The following is a 22,023-nucleotide window of genomic DNA, read 5'->3' on the forward strand; positions in this document are numbered from 1 at the left end:
GAGGTCCGTGCTCTCGGGGACCCACAGAAGTCCCTCGGATGGCCCCGGGGGCTGCTTTCCTCCGGGGGCTGTGTGATGGCCTCCCCCTGAGCCACCACCCAGGCGTGTGAGTCGCCGCCTTCCGGAGACCGCGGGCCTCCGCTTTCCTGATTCTGGGGACTCCCCTGCCTCTGGCACTTAGGACTGTTTTCTCTTTGACCCTGGGGTGCCTTCTCCTGCCGAGGACCCCGAGCAGCCTCCTGGCTCTGCCCCTGCAGTGTCTTCTCTCTCTGACTCCCTGGGTCATTTTTGTTCTCACCCTGGGAGGCTTTCCCCCTCTGACCCGGAGGGGTCTCTTCTCTGTGATCCCAAGGGTCCTCCTCTCTCTGACTCTGAAGCGTGTCTATCCTCAGAGGTGTCTGAAGTTCTGCTCTCTCCTGATCCAGGCTGGAGCCCAGCCCCTCGGGGGCATCTTGGGGTGCTGGTGGGCCCTGGGCCGGCAGGCTAGCAGGCTCAGGGGCTCCCTGAGTGCGTGAGCTCCCTACTGGACTCCTGGATGGCAGTCGATGGGGCCTCTGGGTGGCGGGCTCCGCCTGGCTCTTCTCTTCTGGCAGGGCCAGGTCCTGGGAAGGAAGAACACTTGGACCCAGGCTTGAGAGGGACTCACCAGCCCAGTAAGACCCAGAGACCCTGTGGCTGCTCCCTGCCTGATTCCTAACTGGGTTAAACCCATTTTCTGTAGGGTCAATGGTGCTTCAAGGGCAGTTCCTTTTTCCACCTTGGCTACAGAGGCAGCCCTACCTCAGCCCAGCTGCCTCCTCCCAGGCCGGCCCTACCCCTGCTAGTCCCACCCGGAGAGGGCCAGACCAGGACCCAAGACTGTTCACCTGGCACTCTGAGTTTCCTGGCTCCTCGGGGCTCCTGCTGGTGGTGGGGTTCAGTTCTTGGAAGGAACCTGAGGGAGAAAGACCAGGGTTGGCAGCTCATGTCCCAGCCCCTCACACACATTCCACCAGACCTGAGGCAAGAAGCCTAGGGGGCCCCAGTGCATGGGTGGGGACGTCCTGAGGGCTGCTTGCACTTCAAAGCTGTCATCGTTCATATGCCCATCTTCATCCTGTGGCCCACCACGCACTTGCTTGTCAGATGTGCCAACAGCCAGCCCCATCTTCCTCATTCCCTGAGCCAAGGTGGACCACCCAGAGGGACCTGCACCGTCTCTTCCTCAAGACCACGCCAGGAGACCTGGAGGTGAGGGGGATTGCGTGCCGGGTTCCTGGGCGCCTCAGCACCAGGACACTCCCACTTTGTCCTGGTGGGTCCATCAGGCCCAGGGAAGAACTCCACTATATGTGCCTTACTTTTCGCTGTTGTTATTATTATTATTTATTTGAGTTGGAATCTCACTCTGTCACTCTATCCTTCACCCGCTCCCGGCCCCTGAGCCTCGGCCTGCTGGGCTCTGGTGATCCTTCCGCCTCAGCCTTCCAAGTAGCTGGAACTACAGAAGTGCGCTACCACGCTAATTTTTGATTTGTTGTAGAGATGAGGTCTTGCCAAGTTGCCCAGGTGGGTTTTGAACCCGCGGGCGCAGGCAATCCACTCACCTCAGCCTCCCAAAGCGCTGGGATTACAGGCTGAGCCACCGAACCCGGCACTTTTTGCTGTTATTAAAAAAACCTTCCTTAGCCTTTTCTTTGTGTCTGACAGTGAAATAAAATGAAATTCAAAAACTGAAATTTGAGGCCAGAGCCTGGCCTAAAAACTGCAAGTGTTCATAATTAACAAAAGAAATCTAAAAAAAGAGACAGTATGGTGCTGCTCCCCTGCAGCTGTGAAGGAAGGAGAGCTGTTCTGCATTCATAAAGTTAGTTCAAGAAACTGGTTTCATAAGATCTTAAACTGAGAACTTTTATAAGATGTTACATCTTGTTCCCATGTGCAATATACAGATGTGTGAATATTCATAACAGTGATTAGTGGGTATGCTCTCTGTGAAAAGAAATCTATCCTTCAAAGACTTGTTTTTATTGTTGTTGGTGTGTGTGTGTGTGTGTGTGTGTGTGTGTGTGTGTGCTCTGAACCCAGGCTCGAGTGCTGTGGCACAGCCATGGCTCACCACAGCCTCCACCTTCTGGACTCAGGTGATCCTTCTACCTCAGCCTCACAAGTAGCTAGGACTACAGGCAAACACCACCATATCTGGCTAGTTTTTTGTTTTGTTTTTTTTTGTAGAGACAAAATCTTGCTATGTTGCCTAGGTTGATCTTGAACTCCTGGGCTCAAGCAATCCTCCCGCATCTGACTCCCAAAGTGCTAGGATTACAGTCATGAGCCACCGAGCCTGGCTTCAGATAATTTTTTTGAACAAAAAAGTCTTATAAGGCTCTTTAGAAATGATTGCCATGAACTGTGAAAGCCTCCAACCCCTCTCCCTCTTTAATGCTTGTCTGTTGTCTTACTAGAGAATGTATTTCTCTGGTAATGTTATAATTGATATCTCTGTCTTCTCAAGAAATAAAATACTTGTAGAAAACTTCTCTGTCAATCAGAAATTAACCATTGGTTCCTTCCTCTACTTGCACATGCAAGCTGGAACAATTAAAAGCAGGTGGCTGGTTTTGCTAGCTCTATTATTTATTTAACCAATACTTTGAGAGTCTGTTTCACTAAGTTAACAAGCCTGAGCTCACAGCATCCATCCCACTGCATTCAAATTGCCTAGGAATTGTCATGCTGTCTTGCCAGGCTGTGATTCTTGACACAGGGACCAAGTCTCTCTTGTTCTCTGTATGTTCCCAGTGCCTGGCTTATGGGTGACACATAGATGGCATGGAATTGCTATTCTATTCCCTCCTCCCTGAGCAGCCATCGCTGGTCATTCCCAGGCTCTCTCCCTGAGCCCAAGCTTAGCATCAGAATTCTACTGGACAATCGCTGGGATGGCAGGTACCAGTCAGGTGGGATTGGTGCATAAAATAAAGCCTCCTTGCCATGGCTGTGTGCCCTTGGCACTCAATCAAAAGGTGTGAGATGCATGCATGTGTATTGTAGCCTTATTCACAATAGCAAAAACATGGAGCCAACTGTGCTGCCCATCGAAAGCGAACTGGATAAAAAAATGGATTATTATGCAGCCATAAAGAAGGATACAATTATGGATTTCTCAGCAACTTGGATGGATTTAGAGTCTATAATACTCAGTGACTTATCACTGAAACAAAGAACTGAGTACCACATGCTCTCACTCATTAGCAGACCCTGAACATTTACCATAATACTCTAAGAAAGGGATTGGCAGTAGCCGGAAACTGCTGGGGGGGGGGGGCACATAATATTAATAAGGGTACCTGAACTCAAACCAGGCAATGTAGGGAGCAAAGGGAGACCCAAAGTTTACCTGTATGATGACCACTTATCTACCTAATCCTGAATTGTACCCCACGTCTCTAAAATAAATGAAAAAATAATACAGTGGCTGTTTTGAGCAAACAAAAAGAAGTGTGAGCTGAAGAATGAGTAAAGAATGGCTGAAGTCCTTGAACTTGGGGAGAGGACTGCACTGTCTTCCAATCCAGTCTGGCTGCTCTAGCCTCAGGGCTCCCTGCCCTCCTGGCTGCCCATCCCGTCCCATCAACATACCAGGTGTGGGTTCTGCAGGTCCGCCCAGGCTCTCCCCACCTCGGTCTGCATCACTTGAGGCTTCATTCAGATCCCGAGCTGATGACGGGTCCCCTGTCTGTCCCCTGCAGGAGTTAAGAGCCACCTCAGATGCACCCCTCTGGGCCCATGGGCTCTGGAATGGGAGGGCGCCTGCCTGCCAGCCTCCCTAGCCCTGGGGCTGCTGAAACTTGCCCATTCCAGCACCCAAATGCTTAGTCCGGGTGGCTGCCCCCAGCCTCTTCCTCCAACCCCGGCACCAGATCCCAGGAGCTGGTATTCTGGGGTTATCCTTCCCAGGGTGCACCTCAGTGAGACTCTGGGAGGCAGGAGGACCTTCCAGCAGGAGCATGGAAGGTGACAGTTCTTGGTTACATTGTGTGGCAGGATCCCCTGGGAGAAGGACTCACCCCTCCGGGAGCTGATGGTCCTGGCCCAGGGGGTCCCTGGCCTGGGGTGGAGGGCGGAGCCTGGAACCCTGGAAGGGTTGGGGGTGCCTAGTCCACAGGACTGCATCACTAGGATGGCCCAAGTGATGCCTGCCTGTATCGAGGCCCTTCCGTCCACTGCCTTTCCCTCCGTGTGAAGGAGCTCAGAGACAGATCAGATGAGACTGCAGTTCCACCAGCGACATTCCTTCGTGGTCACCATGAACACTCTTTCCTGCTACAGCTGAGGAAGCCTTGACCTAGAAAGGGCTACTAACCGACCCAAAAGTGACTCAGGTAGTTGGTGGCTGAGCCAGGACTGGAACGTACATCCCAGTACCCAGCTCTGTTCTGGGCCCAGCACCTTCCTCCTGGAGGGTCATTCCGCTCCAGACCGGCATGGAGAGGTCAGCAGCCGGGGCTGCCAGCAGCCGTGTCTCAGGAGCCCACTGGACATCAGTGCCTCTGCCCTCTGGGACCCTGCCAGGTCGCTTTCCTCCCACACTGCAGCCGTGTTTGAAGGTTCCAGGAATCACCATGCAGTAGATTTGCCCAAGACAATGGTTAATTATGGAATGATAATACCAGCCTGTCTGGAAGGAGAACGTCCCGTGGGCCAGGCATGGTGCTCAGCCCTTTACTCAGGTGGCATCCTTGGAGAAAGATCTATTATTGTCCACATTTTATAGCTGAAGACAGAGAGGCTTCCACTCCACAGGGAGCGTCAGAGCAGAGACTTGAACCCAGGCCCATCTGTATCCAAATTCCCAGCTCCTTCTACTTCTCCCACCACCGCGTGGCCCCAGTGAACCCAGACCCTCTGCCTGCCATGGCCGGCTCACTCACTCACCAGCTGCTCAGAGGCTACATCGATGCCACCATGGGGCTGGCAGTGCTGGTTCCGTGCAGGCCAGGCCTGGCCTCTTAGATGGAAGAACTGGGCCTGGGGGGGCCAGAAGAGGCCCAGCCCTGCCCCAGTCAGCAGCTCCAAGTCCCATAGGACCTGAAGGAAGATGGGGTGCCAGGGGTGAGGGGGTGCCCACCCTGGCATCTACCACACTCCCAGCCGGTGCCTACCCGCTCCTGCGCCCGCCGGGTCCGCTCCATCTCCAGCAGCACGGTGGGCAGCGCCAGCCCTGGGTGCCAGCCCTGGCCTTCCTGCACCTGGTGGGGGGGCACGGTGAGATGGAGTCCAGCCCTCGCCTGTCCTCTCCCTTCCAAGACCGTGCGTGCTCCCCTCCCCCCACCTGCTGAAGTGCGGCCTGGAGCTGACCAGGGCCTGCAGGGTGCCGGAAGAGGTGCCAGTACAGAGCCAGGGCCTGCCTGGGGGTACAGGGGAGCCCTAAGCTCCCAGGTGTGGCCGCCTGCGCCATGGGGAGATGGAAGGGAGATGAGGATGGCGCTGACAGCCAGGACCAATGAGGGACAAGTGCTCTCATCTCAATAATGCAGGACCTGATACCTGAGCCGGGCTGGGCTGCAGCTGAGTCTCACAGACCCTGGCCTGGCTTGGAGCTGTACTTCCTGGCCAGGAGGGTGGCGGTGTGGAGTGAGGAGCGTGACCCTGAGAGCGGGGAGGTGTGCGCACGGGCCTGTTCGCAATCTCTGGGGAGTATTTGTTTGACATTACTGCCCATACACATAGGAACCTCGTAGCTGCACTGCAGGGGCACATAATATGCCCACTATGGGTAGCAACCCTGGCAGCTACCAACAGCTCAGCATGTGCCAGAGGACAAAACGCTTTGAGCACATCGGTCTTCCTCGCCACAACACCAGGAAGTAGGTGCTGTTATTATCACCGATTGTCAGATAAGAAGACTGGCTCTGATTGGGTGCGGTGGTTCACACCTGTAACCCCACATTTTAGGACACCGGAGGCAGGAGGACGGCTTGAAGCCAGGAGTTTGACACCAACCTGGGCAAATAGCTAGATTCCATCTCTACAAAAAAATGAAATAAAATAAAAAATTAGCTGGGTGTGGTGGTGTGTGCTTGAAGTCCCAGCTCCTCGGAAGGCTGAGGCAGGAGGCTTGCTTGAGGCCAGGAATTCCAGGCTGCAGTGAGCTATGATTGTGCCACTGCACTCCAGTCTGGGTGACAGAGTGAGGTGCTATCTCTAAAAAGGGAAGTAGGTGGAGGGAGGAAAGAAATAAGGAAGAGAGGGAAGGAGAGAGGGAGGGGAGGAAGAAAGGACGAAAGGAGGGAGAGCAGGAAGAAGGATGGAGGGAAGAAAGGAAGGAAGGAAGTAGGGAGGGAGGAAGGGAAGAAAGAATGAGGAAGGAGTAGAGAGTAGGAAGAAGGGAGGGAGGGAAGGAGGGGAGGAAAAAAGAAGAGAAGGAGGGAAGAAATAAAAGGGGAGGGAGGGAAGGAAGGAGGGAGGGAGGGAGAGGCTCAATGAGCTACTTGTCCTCTCATGTGGCATCCTTCTCTCCTCTGGAGAGGAGGGAGGTGACGACGGAGTCCTGGGCCGTGGCTATCCACCACCAGGAGGCACACACCAGCACGAGCGGCCCTGCCCTTACCAGCACCGTCCACGGACTTGTCCAGGCTGTGCGCCTGCTCAGTGCTGTCCACAGTCACTCTGATTATTCCTCAAAGCATACGAAATGTATGTTGTTCTTATCCTCATCTCGCAGACGGCTTCTATAGCTGACGGTAAGGAGAGGCGCTGAGCTGGGGGCCGGTCTGCAGTCTTGACGTCCTGTGCCATCAAGAGCAGCTTTGCCTGCTAGCTGCTTTGTCATGGATGCAGGAGGGAACAGAGCACACCCTCCTCTCAGCCCCCAGGGAGAACAGCCTCCCCAGGAGAGGACAGAGCAGGCAGGACGGGACCTCCAGTTCCACGAGGCACTCTCCTGCATCCTTGCCCAGCACGGAGCCTGTGCTCGCCTTAGAGTATCCAGCCAGGTGGATGGGATTCTCTGATCTCACAGCCAAGGTCCCTAGCACACCAAGGCCACCTAGTTGGTGGGTGGCAAAGAGAACTCAAATTCTAGACTTTTTCTATCCCAAAGCTCATGGTTGGCCAGGCGTGGTGGCTCATGCCTGTCATTCTAGCACTTTGGGAGACCGAGGCGAGAGGATTGCCAGAACCCAGGGGTTCGAGACCAGCCTGGACAACTTGGCAAGATCTCATCTCTACAATAAATAAATTAGCTGGGTGTGTGATGCGCACCTGTAGTCCCAGCTACTTAGAAGGCTGAAGCGGAAGGATCGCCGGAGCCCAGCAGGTCCAGGCTGCTGTGGACGCGAGCATGCCACTGCATTCCAGCCTGGCCAACAGAGTGAGACTCTCACTCAAAAAACGAAACAAGACATGCTCTCTCCCCTACAATGAGGACTTGCCAAGCTGCACAAGGGTCATCCCACACGTCACCTGGGACGTATGTGGTTGTGAAGGCAGGTAGGTACACAGGTGTTGCACGTGTTTGTCTGGTTCCTGACATTGTGTGTCTATCTGCCAAGACCGCATGTATTCATATTACATCACGGTCTGCTGTGTCTCTTTTGTCCCACCTCAGGAACGGGATCCCTGTATCACCAGCTCTTAGAGTGACCAGAAGGTGCCCAAGCACTTACGGCCACCAAGCCGGGAGGAAAGGGGAGGCCGTGCTCTGCTACTCCTCACCCTGCTGGGTCCCACATGGGCCCACAGAGCATCTCACCTGGGGGCCATGGGCCATACTTGCTATAAGAATGAGCACAGGACTGGATCAGGACACCTGGGTCCTATGACAGGGTTTCCCAGATAGCACCAGGGAGTGAGTGGCCTGTTGAGGGCCAGGCATGCAGGTGCAGGGAGTGAGCAAGGTCCTTCATTTGGGGACACTTATCACTGGACCCCATGTTCCAAGCAGTCTAGCCTCCACCCCAGCACCAGGAGGAAACACACACACACACACACAAGAATGCCTTTGGGAAGGCCCAGAGTTTACTGCTTGTGACTCGGCACAGCTGGGGTCTTTGCAGGACAGGGGACCAGGTTCCAGTTCCCAGGCCAGCCACTCTCCACAGCCCCGACGAGGGTGGGGAGTCCTCTGGCCCAGAGAGTCCAAGTCAGGTGTCGTCCTGCCTCAGGGTGTCCCCTGGAGCCCTGGGCCGGGGCTGGGCAGAGCATGGAGTGGCGGGTCCCCCGCGAGCAGGATAGGGGCAGGCCTCAGGCGGTATGCAGTGGGCCTCATGCTCCACCAGGCCCGCGGGGCACTGGCAGCCGGGCACGCAGGGCCTCACGCAGTGGGCGGCCGGCTCACCCGGGGGAACGTGCCGGTTGAAGCAGGTGCGGGGACAGGGTGGACCACACTCATCGAACACAAAGCCGCGGTCCAGAGGGCAGCCCATCACTGCAGGGGAGTGGAAGGGCTCGTCACTGGGCCCGACACTGCTCCCGTTGCTGTGCTCGCCCCGAGGGACTTCCTGGAGCCACCCTGTTGCGACCTGAGGCCCCTGGGCTGTCCTAGCTCTCTGTGCCACCCCTCCCCCAGCCCACCGTTGGCATCGCCCCCTCACCACAGAGTGTGGAGCCCCGCCAGGCGGGCGCCACCCCTGCCTGGCGACAGTGACTGGCATAGGCTTCCAGGGCATCACAGAGGCAGGCGTCCGCCGAGGAGCCGGGGCCACAGGCACACAGGTCGTACACACAGGCCGCAAAGAAGGGCTCGGGGGGCACCACCGCATGGCAGCGACTGAACAGGGCAGACTTCAGCATTCCACACCGGGCGTTGGCCTCCCGCCTAGCACGGTAGCCTGCTGCCCGGCACGGATCCACCTCTCGGCCTGCAGAACACGGCCGGCCAGGCCCCGGCCCCTCTGTGACCTAGGTGGGGAGAGGGACCCTGGTGTGACAGCATCACTGGTGGCTGACCTTTGCCCACTGGTCTTCGAAGCACTTCCACCCAGTCATTTGCTTTAGTTTCAGAACTCTCTCCTTAAGAACAGCAAAGGATGCATCATCTACCTCCTTCTTGTCCCTGTTTTACCGATGGCCAAACCAAGGCCCAGAGTAGGTTGGAGACTTGTCCAAGGTCACACAGCAGGGCTTGGGGATTCAGGTGATGAGGCCCCCTTTTTTTTTTACATTGGAAAATATAGCTTATTTAGAAGGTAGATGAGAGAGAGGGAAAGAGAGAAAGAGATTGGTTCGCCTCCCAAAGATAGAGGAAGGGGCCAAAGCTTAGGGAAACACGGTGGCCATAGCTCAAAAAGCCAGGAGGCCAGATCAGAGTTTAGCAAAGCAATGGCCTGAGGCTCCTTTTAACAGGCCACCCTAGCTCCCTGGCTGGTGAGTGGCAAAGAGAACTCAAATTCTGACCTTTTTCTATCTCAAAACCCATGGTCGGCCAGGCATGGTGGTTGACGCATGTCATCCCAGCACTCTGAGGGGCGGAGGCGAGAGGATCGCCTGAGCCCAGGAGTTCCAGACCAGCCTGGGCAACTTGGCATGACCTCTACCCCAAAGCCCACCCTGTGGGATTCCCCATCCCCTTTCCAGACCCAGAGGGCTACTCTGAGACTCACACTCAGTCCGCCGCCCCCAGCCTACCACCCCCTGTGCCACCCACCTGCCAGCTGTTCCCGAATGCAGCCTCAGTTGGCAGAAGCAGCCCCTCGGGGCCCCGCAGGTCATCCTGGGTGAAGCCATTGAAGTTCCCGCACAGCCCACACATCTGGCCCCGGTAGGAGCCGGGCACGCTCACCTCCACCCGGGACTGCCCGTCCCACAGCACCTGTACGGAGAGGCCTGGGGCTGGGGAGAAGGGAAGGACAGGGACCCCAAGAAGCCCGGGGTCCATCGAGGCCCCAGGTGCTGTGCTACAGGGAAAGAGAATGGGAGGCAGAAGGACCATTGCCCTGGCCAAGGCCAAGGTGGCATGTCCTGCACTGGCTCTGGGCAAAGACAGGTGGCAGGAGGGCACCCTCCCCGTCGGCATCCCTGAGCCAGGCCCCCGGTGAAAAGCACCCCCTTCCAGGGATTCACTTTCTCCTGGGCACATGGGCTTTACAGAAGACAAAGCACAATTCGAATCCAGGTCAGAAGTGCAGACAAGCCTTATTTTATGAATTTTCGAGTTCTGCTTCTTGCAGGGGTCAGGGGGCAAATTATTCTTCCACATGAGAGTGGGGAGGACCCAGGAGACTTCGGGGGCCTTCCTCATGCTCCCACTAACCCTTGCCCTACTTTACAGATGAGAACGCTGAGGCCCGGAGAGGGTTGGTCATGGCCTAAGAGCCGCAGGGTGTGGTGCTGGGACGGTGACCCCCCACCTTGGGAGCCCAGCAGCACCTCTGAGGCCTCTTGTGGCCTGCAAGGTGACTGGCATCCCCCCTCCCTCAGGCCACAGAAGCCAGAACAGGACCCAGACTCCCAGGCCAGCGGCCCCACCCCGGTCTGGCCCTGTCGTGCACCTGGAGTCCGGGCTGGGCGTGCAGGATCACCGTGTGTCCCCGCAGCTCCACGTACAGCAATGGCTCCCGCAGGAAGGGCAAGGCCACGGGGCTCCCGTCCACCTAGAGGAGAGGGAAGGCAGGAGGAGGGGTGCCGCTGGGGCGGCAGGGAACGGCACTGACCTGCCCTCCCGGCTCCTCTGCTCACCGTGACCATCCCGCCCTGCAGCAGCTGCACGGCCACGTGTCCCAGCAGCACCGCCACCTCCTGTGTCCAGGCCACACCGCTACGACCCCGGTCATCGTTGGTCACCTGCACGCTGTGGGTGAGAGAGGCCGGGGGCTGCGGTCAGCGGGGCCCCGCGTGGCGGTCAGGGGCAAGGGAGGGCGTGTGCACCTGAAGTCCTCGCCACGGCAGTCCTTGGCCAGCACGTAGCGGCAGCTGCCCTGGAAGTGCAGCAGGCGACCGTCGAAAGTGCGGTAATGCGGGTCTCCGAAGGCCATGCAGGTCGCGGGCCGGGGCAGGCAGCGGGGGCAGCAGCTGCCGGGACTCGGGGCGGGGGCCTCGTCCTGGTGTCAGCCCCAGACGCAGTCAGGCACACCGACCACCCCGACAGGCGCGGCCCTCCCGAGGCGGGAGGGGGAGGGGGAAAGCGGGGAGGGGAAATCAGGCCTCGCCTCGGACTCCCCACGAGCGGGGTCAGGGCACCCCCTCGTGACCGCGCCGGGAACAGCACCGTCCCCGGCCCCCTACGCCCCCGCCCCTCCCTGGCGCGGCAGAGCCCAGCCTCGATCGCCGGCCTGGCTGCACTCGGATGGGGGTGCCGCGCCCCGCTCCCGCCGCCTCCGACCGCGGCACTCACGGCGCCACACGCTAGTGGCGGGCAGCGCTGGCTGCGGCAGCGCATGGCGCCGGCCACGCAGGAGCAGCTGGTGCAGGCGTCCACGGCCCAGCTCTCCCCGGGGGCCACCTCTCGGCCCTGGTGCATGCACGACTGGATAGGGGCTGAGGGGACGGCAGATGGGAGTGGCAGCTGTCACCCCCCGCCCCCCGCAGGTCTGGCTTACCCCTCCCCCATCATCCCGGCCCCTCACCTTGGCACTGCTCACAGCAGCTGCCATCCTGGGGCACCTTCGCCCAGCCCTGGGGGCAGGAGAGGGCTGGGCACTCCTCGAGGTGGCACACCACCTGCCCCGCCTGGGGACCGACAGCAACGCTCTGATATTTCCTGCAGGGCTGGGGTCCCTGACACCTCCCGGGGGCCTTGGGAGCATGGCTTTAGGCACCAGCCCATGGTGCCCACTCCAGCCCCAGGAGAACACCCTCTTCGGGGTTCAAACCGGGAATGGAATCCAGCCCTCAGCTCCTTGCTCCAGTGCGAGGAGGCCTCTGCCTCTCCAAGACCCCACGTCTGCTGGTGGAGTGTTGGGCACTGTTCCTTTTATTCATCTATGAGGTCCCCGCCCCCACTCCGGCTCACACGGCAGGTGCAGGCAGTGCAGGCGTGGCTGGGGTCCCGCCAGCTCTCTCCATCTGCCACTCTCCGGCCCCCGGCCTCCACCACGCACTCTGAGGAAGAGATGCCAGGGGGAATGGGCACTGTCCTCCCTCCCTAGAGTTCACCCCAAGCTCCACAGCAGGGAAGCACCCTCCCATTCTGCCATATCCAGAGGGCCTACTAGGTGTCAGGGCTTGCACCAGAGCTTGGGATGTCCTCAGGGTCCTGGGATCCCAAAGTGCAGGCCCACCTAGTGGGCCTGGTGTTCCCCAGTCCTCTGGCCAGCCTCAGGCAAGGTCTTTGGGAATCCAGGCTTCCTCCCTGCCTCCCACTGCCTCATGGGCCTCTTCACCCCCATGAACAGCCCCACCATTTCTAAAAGAAAAGAGTGAAGCCTGTATTCTGGGTGTGTCCCTCTGGCAGCCCACCTTGTCCATGGATGCCCCCCACCCTGTCTCCCTCCTGGTTCCTCCTTGAGGGTGTCAGCCACTCACCCTGGCACACGGGGCAGCAGCTCCCAGGGGGCGTGTGGCGTTCCGACAGGGGACAGCTGAGCTCTGGACAGACCCGGTGAACACAGAGCCATGTCAGGTCCTGCCGTGTGAGAGCACAAGAGCGGGTTTTCAGGAGCCGGGTGTAGATGGGAGGTAACAGACAAGTAGGTAAATGCCAGGGTGAGGGGAGAGCCCCAGAGCCACGGCAGGAGGCAGTGGCAGCCACAGCCCACAGAGGGGGAGGAAGAGGGGTTCTGTCAGTCCCAAGGCAGGGGGGCCTCACCTGGCACTGGCACGTGTAGCAGGGGTCAGGCGGGGCTAGCTCAGACCCCAGCAGGCCCTCTGAGCAGTTACTCAGAGCCTCTGTGAAGACAAGAACCCAGGGTGGGAGAAGAAAGAGGGGCAGAGGTTGAAATCCCAGCTGTCCCCATGCACTTTTTCCCCAGACTTCTCTGGCCCAGGGCATACCCATATCCCTAGCACCCTCACTCCAGGGAGGACAAGTCCTCTTCCCCTTTGGTTCAACAAATAAAAGTTTAGACTACATTTTTTTTTTTTTTTGCTAGGTCAGTCCAGGCACAGTGGCTCATGCCTGTAATCCCAGCAATTTGGGAAGCCGAGGAGGGAAAATTACTTGAACCCAGAAGCTCAAGACCAGCCTGGGTAATGTAATGAGACCCAATCTCTACCAAAATATTGGCTAACCGGCCTTGGTGGCTCAACCTGTAATCCCGCGCCTTGGGAAGCTGAGGTGAGTGGATTGACTGAGCCCGTGGGTTCGAGACTCACCCGGGCAACTTGGCGAGACCTCATCTCTACAATAAATCAAAAACTAGCCGGGCGTGGTAGCGCGCGCCTGTAGTTCCGGCTACTCCAAATGCTGAAGCAGAAGGATCGCCGGAGCCCAGCAGGTCGTGGCTGTGGTGGCCGGGAGCGGCCACTGCACTCCAGTCTGGGCGACAGAGTGAGACTCCAAGTCAAAAAAAAAAAACAAATTGGCCAGACATGGTGGCATGTGCCTGTAATCCCAGCTACTCAGGAGGCTAAGGTAGAAGGATTGCCTGAACTCGGGAGGTTGAGGCTGCAGTGAATCATGATCCTGCCACTGCACTCCAACCTGGGCGACAGAGTGATATTCCGACTCAAAAAAAAAAAAAGTTGAGTCCAGGCCCAGTGGTTCACACCTGTGATACCAGCACTTTGGGAGGTTGAGGCAGGAGGATCACTGGGGCCCAGGAGTTCAACATCAGCCTGGGCAACATAACAAAATCCTATTTCTATTTGCTTACTTTTTAAAAAATAAAGTAAACAAAACAAATTGATAAAAGGAGGAGTGTGTGTGTGTGTGTGTGTTTTCTTTTCTTTACTTTTTATTTTTCTTTTCTTGAGTCAGAGTCTCACTCTGTCACCCAGGCTGGAGTGCAGCAGTACGCTCAGGGCCACCTCAGCCTTGACCTGCTAGGCTCAAGCAATCCTTTCATCTCAGGCTCCCAAGTAGCCAGCACACACCACAATAAATCAGAAAATACAACCAGCTAATTTTTTGATTTATTGTAGAGACGAGGTACGGCCAAGTTGCCCAGGCTGATCTCGAATCCCTGGACTCAGGCAACCCTCTTGCCTCCACCTCCCAAAGTGCTGGGATTACAAACATGAGCCACTTCACCCAGCCTTGGTGTGTTCTTTTCAATGCCAAGTCCATCATGTGTACCTGCTGGATACAGTCCCTTGAGTGTTTTGACCATTGACCTTGATGGCTCAATTGCATATAAAGAATATGAAGATATGGCAGCTACTGAGAGCACCTGTTGGTAACAAATGGTCCTTTAAAACCCTGAGCCTCAGCTGGGCTCGGTGGCTCAGCCTGTAATCCTGCGCCTTTGGGAGGCTGAGGTGAGTAGATTGCCTGAGCCCGCGGGTTCGAGACCCGCCTGGGCAGCGAGACCTCATCTCTACAATAAATCAAAAAATCAGCCGGGTTTGGTAGCACATGCCTGTAATTCCGGCTACTCGGAAGGCTGAGGCGGAAGGATCGCCGGAGCCCAGCAGGTCGAGGCTGTGGTGGCCGGGAGCGGCCGCTGCACTCCAGTCTGGGCGACAGAGTGAGACTCCAACTCAAAAAAAATAAAAATAAAAATAAAACCCTGAGCCTCTTTGGCAAGGTGACTGCCAAACTTATATCTGGGCCTTCAGGAAAAAGCTTCATGTGCCAAATCTCTGAATAAGCACAGTGTATATTGTACAAGGAGGAGCTTGGACAGATTAGAAACTCCGTGGCATCCATCAGTGTGAAGAGATAGCATCGGTTGTTGCTATTGCCTTTTTTTATTTCCAAATATAAAGGAAGTGTGATTTTTGTGGAGAACTTTAATCTTCCTTGAGCGATTTTTTCTCTTCTCATAGGAGAGTATTCTTGACGGGGTGGGGTGGGAGAATCATAATTAGCATAAATCTTGGATGGACTTGCAGCTTAGACAATTATTTAATGGAAAATAAATTCCTTTCAATGTTTGTGTTTTATTAAATAAAGATTGCTTTTATTTTTATTTTTTTGAGACAGGGTCTCACTGTGTCACCCAGGCTGGAGTATAGTGGTACAATCACAGTTCACCACAGCCTCAACCTCCTGGGCTTAGGTGATCCTTCCAACTCAGCCTCTTGAGTAGCTGGGACTACAGGTATGAGCTACCACACCTGGCTAATTTTTTTTTTTTGGTATTTTTTTTGGTAAAGATGGGGTCTTACTGGTCTCAAACTTCTAGGCTCAAGCAATCCTCCTGCCTTGGCCTCCCAAAATGCTGAGATTACACTTGAGCCACCGTGCCCTGCCAAGATTGCCTTTAAATAATAATTTTTAAAAATAGTGCTCTGCCTGTGCTCTAGGAAAAAAAAAAAGGAAAAAATAGTGTTTTTTATATGTGAGAACAACATTAACCTGTATTGCAAAGTTAGGTTATTATTTCAATGATAGTATATTACCAGAAGCTGAAAATATTGCCTCCACAACAAATGTGAAATGGCTATGTGGGTACACACACACACACACACACACACACACACACACACACGCATATACAAATATTAATTCCAGGAAACAGAATTAACGGATATCTTTCAATATTTGTAACTAAACAAAATGTAATTGTGGCTGAGTGTGGTGGCTCACACTTTTGATCCCAGCACTTTGGGAGGCTGAGGAGAGAGGATCGCTTGAGGCAGGAGTTTGAGATCAGCCTGGGCCACAAATGAGACCCCGTCACTGCAAAACATTTAAAAAGTAGCCAGGTGGGGTGGCACTTATAGTTTCAGCTACTCAGGAGACTGAGGCAGGAGGACCACTTGAGCCCAGCTATGAGCTCAAGGTTGCAATGAGCTATGATCATGCCACTGCAGTCCAGTCTGTGAGCCAGAGTAAGACCCTGCCTCAAAAAAGATTAAAAAAATAAATAAATGAAGAGTTTAAAATATAATTGTTTCTTTACTTTCTCACCCCAATCTAAATAAATCTCTACTCAAAAAACCCCAAAAACCACCTCTCCCGCTTGGGGCCACTCACTGCCTCGTACTGCCACCCTGCAGCCCCACCTGCTGGCAAGATGTCCACAAACTGCACCAGCTTCCGAGAGGCAAGGGGTCCCCACCAGCTTTCCCAGCTCCGCTCGGGACCATGCAGGCTTCACACTCCCAGGGCAGGGGCTTCCAGAACAGCCCACCAGAGTCAGGAAAGAGCCGGCTGGGGCTGGGACAGGACAGCCGACAGCGTGGCAGCCCCACCCTGGCTTCTCATCGACCCGCCCCCATGCCTGGACTCACGGGCACAGCTGGGGCAGCAGTGCTGGGGCCCAGGGTGCAGGAGCTGGCTTGGGGGGCAGCCCACCAGGCTCGGACACTGCCGCCGGTGACAGCGGAGGCTGGGAGGTCCCTCAGGTTGTGGCTGCAAGAAGGAGTGAGCAGGGGTGGGGAGACCGAAGAGAGCCTCATGTCCCCTAGACTCTTCACCCAAATCCCCAGAGATGATGTCTCCTTCCTTTCCCTGAGCGCTTATGTAACCTCTGACCCTCCTGCGCCCTCAGGCCTTACACAGCTCACCATAGTCTTTCTGCTTGAATTTCCACAGTATGGCCCCACACACCAGCCACTGCCTCTCTTCCCTTCTTGTCTAAACCCGTCCCTCCCAGCCCCCGGGCCCCAGCCCTGGCTCCCCGTCCTGGCCACAGGGACGTGTCCTTCTCTGACCCCAGAGTGCCTGCTCCATGCAGCGTCCAGCATGACTGGGTCTCCCCCCACGCTGCCTGCTCCCATGCCCCCGGGTGCCCCAGCCCCTCCACACCCCCCCCTACCTGGCAGATGCACACTTCACAGGGGTCCACCCCGGGCTGGAAGCTCTCCCCAGGCTCATACCTCCGGCCTTCGTGCTCACAGTCTGGGGGCGAGGGGAGAATGGAACAGGACCCGAGAGGCCTCAGGCTGGCAGCAGTGCTGGGGTGACGTCCTCCTCCCAACCCCCTCCCCCAGGGATGGGTGTGCACAAGGCGGGCAGGAGGGGACCCAGGTGCTCTCTCCCTGCTCTGCCTCCCTGCCCAGCCTCCAGTACCAGAGCAGTGAGGGCAGCAGTCACCGGGCCCCTGGTGGGGCTGGGCACAGGAGCTGACACACTGGATGCGGGCACAGGTGGCTACGCCCTTGTGACATGTGCAGGAGGAGCAGGGACTGTCAGGAGGGACCCAGCTGCTGCCTTCAGCGTGCTCCTCCCCGTGAGCCAGGCAGCCTGCGGGCCAGTTGGACAGGGAGAAACTTTGGGTCTGAGGTCTGGACGTGTGCCCCTGGCCCCCACCCTCGGTGGTCAGCAAGTCACGTGGGTGCCAGGAAGGGCTCTGCAGGGATGCGGCTGGGAGGGGGGCTGGGGCGGAACTCCAGGCTGGCGGGAGTTGGGGGTCAGAGCACCTGGGTTCTAATCCTGTCTCTTGTCTGCCCGCTTGGGAGACCAAGCTCCAGGCAGCACCAGGCTGCCCACAGCAGTACCAGCAAGAGTACCTAGCATGCAGAAGGTGTGTAATAAATGCACATGGCATGAATAAACAGCTCCATCCCTAACCTTGTGCCCAAGCCTCAGTCTCTTCCAACTTCAGTCTCTTCATCTGTGAAATGGGGACATCTTTTGTCCTGCCTCCCTCCCAGGGCAAGCAAGACGTGGTGATGGTTTTGTAGAAAGGACACCACTCGGGGCGGTGTGTGGCATGCAGCAGCAGGCGAGCTGAGAAAGGTTCTTGATTCTGCCACCTGCTGCTGGCTGGGTCCCCATGGGTGAGTTTTGCTACCTCTCTGTACCTCTGTTTTCTCCTCCGTAAAATGGGAGTAACAATAGTACTTTTGTGTGGCCTACATGTTTTGTGGAAAGCGTTAAGCTCAGGGCCTGGCACACAGCATGTCCTCACTTAATGTGAAGGATGACAGTGGGCATGATGGCGACAATGATGAATAGAGTGTGCTTAGGAAGAGGGACAGCTTTGAGGGACTCTACCCAGCCCCGGGAAGGGGGTTGGTCTGGCAGCTAGGGCAAGGGGAGACAGGAGAAGCTGAAGGTGGCAGAGGGTGTGAGAAGCCCAGAAGGGGGCAGGGAGGAAGGCAGGAGGGGAGGAGAGGGGTGGGCCGTGGTCAGGCGGAGGGATGTGGGACCTGGGGTCGAAGGGCGTGGCAGTGCCAGGAGCCAGCCATACCTCTGCAGCGAGGGCAGCAGCTCCCCTGCTCCGTGACCTGCAGCTGGCAGGGCAGGGATGGGCACCGCAGCTGCACACAGCTGACCTGGCCGGCCTGCAGGAGACACGGGGACAGCGGCTTGCCACCTAGGCGGGGACCCAGCGGCACCCTGGCCCAGCCCTCAGCCACACCCCCATACCTGACAACGACACCGCTCACAGCTGCCCGCTGGCCCCTCAAACTCCTCCCCATCCTGATGTTCCTGGCCCTGAGAGAAGCAGCCTGCAGGAGACACACCTCCTGGTGGGGGGACTATGCCACCCTCCCCTGCTCTGCAGAAGTGGGGGAAGGGAGAGGCGGGGTAGGGTGTGGGAGCCAGGGCACACGGAGGGCAGCTCACTGTGGCAAACAGGGCAGAAGCAGGGGCCTGGAGAGGGGTGGGGGCAGAGAGCTGGGGGGCATGGCTTCTTCTGGCAGCGCATGGAACCTTCCTGGGGGAGAGAGGTCACACTGCCACTTCTGACCCCCATGTCGCACCATCACACCCTCAAGCCAGGCCGCAACCTGCCCCTCCTGAACCTGCCAGGGCCAAACCTTCCCTTGGCCCAGGAGACTTGAACCCAGTCCTGTCCCATGAGATGTCACAGGCAGAGTGAGTGTTCCTCTGGTGACCTGGGCAGAGGAGACAGGCCCTTCCTGGCCAGAGAGGAGGACCAAGGAATGAGAGGTTACCAAGTCCCCGAAGGGGCCGCCTCACCCGACAGGTGCAGAGGGAGCAGGTGGGGTCAAGTGGGTCGGGAAGGGTCTCTCCGGAGGCGGCAGTGACCCCATGGTAGAGGCATCCTGGCAGGGTGGGAGGCACAAGGGAAGGGCCACCGTCAACAAGCCTCCGTGGTCACTCACACACACGCACACACAGCCACGCCTGGGCACTTGCTGTCTGTGAGGGCCAGTGTGGCAGGAGGAGGGAGTGGAGCGCCAGGACATGCAGATCAGGTGGGAGGGGCCATGGGCGTGGCTAAAGAACCTGAGCGCAAAAGGAAGCCTCTCCTCCCATTGGGCGACTCAAGGGCAGTGGGAGCCACTGGATGGTTTGGAGGATGGTGACATTTTTATTTTTAGAAAGCAGGATTTATTGAGAGGACAGAAAGGTTCCCACGGTGCCAGGGGACCCAAAGGGCTTGCCCCGGTGACATCTTTTAGGAGGGCAGCAAAACAGCCTAAGAGTAGAAAGTTATGGAGCCACAGGATCAGGCATCCAGCGAGTGCGACGGTCTAAGTGTGCGGTGGCAACAGGGGCAGGGGAGGGCATGGGTGTGGGGGAGAGGGTCTGGGTGTTTGTGTGTGTGTCCATCTCAAGGGCGGCCGACATGGGGGTCAGGGCCCCTGGAAGCCCCAGGAGGGGGAATGCAAGGGCAGGGGCAGCCCTACCCTGGCAGGTTGGGCAGCAGTGTCCAGGTGGGGTGAGCGGGTGACTGCAGCCCAGGGGCTCACAGGGCCGGCGGCTGCAGGTCACGAAGCCTCCCAGGCAGGCACACAGGTTGCAGGGTTCTCGGGGGTCCAGGAACTCCTGGCTGCTCAAGTAGGTCTCCCCCAGGTACTCACAGCCTTCCAGAAAGATGGAGAGTGGTGGGGAGGGGTGGGGGGAAGAGGCAGAAGGCCAAGAGAGGAAGGCAGTCTTCAGGCTCTGAGCTTGGACCTGGCAGGCATCCAAGGCCTCACAGATCTAGCACCTGGAAGGAGGTAGTGGGGCACAGCCAGGTCCAGAGGGGGCAAAGGGGTCCCAAGGGGCCTGCAAAAAAATCTCTCTGTCCAAGCTGTAGAAAAACACCCCCAAGGAATCTGTCCTTGGGGTTAACCCCTCAGCAAACCCAAAGCACCAATCCTCCTACCCCAAAGAGCTGACTTAGCAGGTGCGGACCCAAGAGACCCTCTTTCACAAGCTCTTTCGAGCCCTCTAATTAGTCCAGAGGGGGAACAGGGTCACCTGCCCTTAGCACCAGTGACATTTGCTGTCACTTTCCTTTTTAAAAGGAGAGGGTGAGTCTCAGGCTCAAAGCCTTGGAGGGCAAGTCTCTGACCGGAATTTAACAATCTTATCTTTTTAAGCGCATTCATTTGCGTGGCAAGCCATTCCTGACATCCATTCCTAATTTTCCATTTACAATATGATATACAACTCGGCTCTAAATTAATTTAAATTAATAAGTGAATTGATATGAAGGAAAATATTAAACAAATAAAATTACAGTGGGTAGACAGTACATGGCCAAAACTGCTAAGACAGGACAAGAATGAGTGGAGACTAGGGAACTGGGCCTGGTTCAACTCTCTTCTTTACAGGAGTTAACATTAGGCCCAGAGAAGTTATGTAACTTGCCCAAGGCCACACAGTCCAATAGCACCAGAGGCAGGAGAAAACCCAGACTTTAGTCCTGGGCTTTTATCTTACTATAATACATACCGGAGGTGCCAAAAATACATACACACATTTTAAGCACAACATTGGCTCGAAAGGTGGAGTTAATCAAATGAATGCTAGCATCACCATGTGACAGACAGTACAGTCAAAGAAGATGGCAGAAGTACGGTTAAGCAAACGTCACACTACACATAGCTCCCGTAATTCCATTCAACTTTGAAAAGTCATACGTAGATAGCATCTCTTAAAATGTGTATACCTTTTTTAGCACCTCCTGTATTTTAGATCACTCCAGAGCAGTGAAGACGACGCTGACCCAGATCTCTGGTTCCCCCACCCCACCCCTGACCCTCACCCTCACCATCACAGGCAGGGCAGCAGTCGCTCCTGGCAGGGAAGGGGCACCGTGCAGGGGCACAGACCTTGGGCTCACAGCTCACGCTGCCCTCCCAGCAGAGACAGAGGTGGCATGTGGCCGTGGGTGACGGGAAGCGCTCCCCACTGGCAAATTCTTTCCCCTGGAACAGGCAGCCTGGAGAGAAGGGCAGGGTCTGGGGGCCATGGCTCTGCTGGCCCGAGGGGGTCCGCCTACCTTAATTTAATTTAATTTTTATTTTTGAAGCGGGTTCTTAGTTTGTCCCCAGGCTGGAGGGCAAGTGGCACTATGATGGCTCACCGCAGCCTCAACCTCCTGGGCTCAGATGATCCTTCCACCCCAGCCTCCCGAGTAGCTGGGACTACAGGCATGTGCCACCATGCTTGGCTAATTTTTTTTTCTTTCTTTCATTTTCTTTCTTTCTTTCTTCGCTAATTTTTTCTTTCTTCTCTCTCTCTCTCTTTCTGTCTTTCTTTCTTTCGTTTGTAGAAACGAAGTCTCACTATGTTTGTTGTTACCCAGGCTGCTCTTGAACTCCTGGGCTCAAGCAATCCTCCCACCTCGTCCTCCCAAAGTGCTGGGATTACAGGCGCGAGCCACTGTGCCCGGCCTATATTTTATATTTTATTTTATTTCGTTTTATTTTAATAGAGACGAGGTCTTGCTTTGTTGCCCAGGCGGGTCTCCAACTCCTGGTCTCAAGCAAACCTCCAACTCCAGCCTCCCAAAGTGCTGGAATTATAGGCGTGAGCCATCGCGCCCAGCCTTTTTAAATTTTATTTTAATTTTTGTAGAGGCGAGGTCTCGCTATGCTGCCCAGGCTGGGCTCAAACTCCTGGCCTCAAGCAATCCTCTGGCTGGGATGACAAGCGTGAGCCACCGCGCTGGCATCCTCCATTCTTGATGGGAACCGCGACACGGAGAAAGGGCCCGAGGGAGGGCAACCCAGGCATCGGCGCGCCTCCGGGGCGGAGTAAGAGGGGACTGGGCAGGTGGCTTCCGGGCGGGGTGGGCTGATGAGGGAGATCAGGGAAGGGCGGCGCCAGGGCGTTACCGTCGCAGGAGGGGCAACAGGGCCCCGGGC

General features: G+C 56.6%; 1 protein-coding gene across 1 annotated transcript in view; it reads right to left on the reverse strand.

Moving 5' to 3' along the window:
• Nucleotides 1–7,988: 7,988 nt before the first annotated feature.
• KCP (kielin/chordin-like protein) overlaps nucleotides 7,989–22,023 on the reverse strand; it is a 25,177-nt gene continuing 11,142 nt past the window's right edge. Inside the window, 20 exon segments of the mRNA XM_021715282.1 lie at nucleotides 7,989–8,216; nucleotides 8,218–8,410; nucleotides 8,577–8,883; nucleotides 9,629–9,793; nucleotides 10,473–10,574; nucleotides 10,660–10,771; nucleotides 10,849–11,021; nucleotides 11,315–11,457; nucleotides 12,445–12,544; nucleotides 12,728–12,807; nucleotides 16,258–16,378; nucleotides 16,785–16,867; nucleotides 17,039–17,212; nucleotides 18,162–18,255; nucleotides 18,341–18,423; nucleotides 18,542–18,632; nucleotides 18,899–18,984; nucleotides 19,573–19,749; nucleotides 20,925–21,095; nucleotides 21,994–22,018. Coding sequence (XP_021570957.1) covers nucleotides 8,144–8,216; nucleotides 8,218–8,410; nucleotides 8,577–8,883; nucleotides 9,629–9,793; nucleotides 10,473–10,574; nucleotides 10,660–10,771; nucleotides 10,849–11,021; nucleotides 11,315–11,457; nucleotides 12,445–12,544; nucleotides 12,728–12,807; nucleotides 16,258–16,378; nucleotides 16,785–16,867; nucleotides 17,039–17,212; nucleotides 18,162–18,255; nucleotides 18,341–18,423; nucleotides 18,542–18,632; nucleotides 18,899–18,984; nucleotides 19,573–19,749; nucleotides 20,925–21,095; nucleotides 21,994–22,018 — 2,553 coding nt within the window. The 3' untranslated portion in view covers nucleotides 7,989–8,143.

This window comes from Carlito syrichta, unplaced genomic scaffold, assembly GCF_000164805.1.
Source record: "Carlito syrichta isolate Samal-C Ts95f unplaced genomic scaffold, Tarsius_syrichta-2.0.1 Scaffold306949, whole genome shotgun sequence".
NCBI classification, from domain to species: domain Eukaryota; kingdom Metazoa; phylum Chordata; class Mammalia; order Primates; family Tarsiidae; genus Carlito; species Carlito syrichta.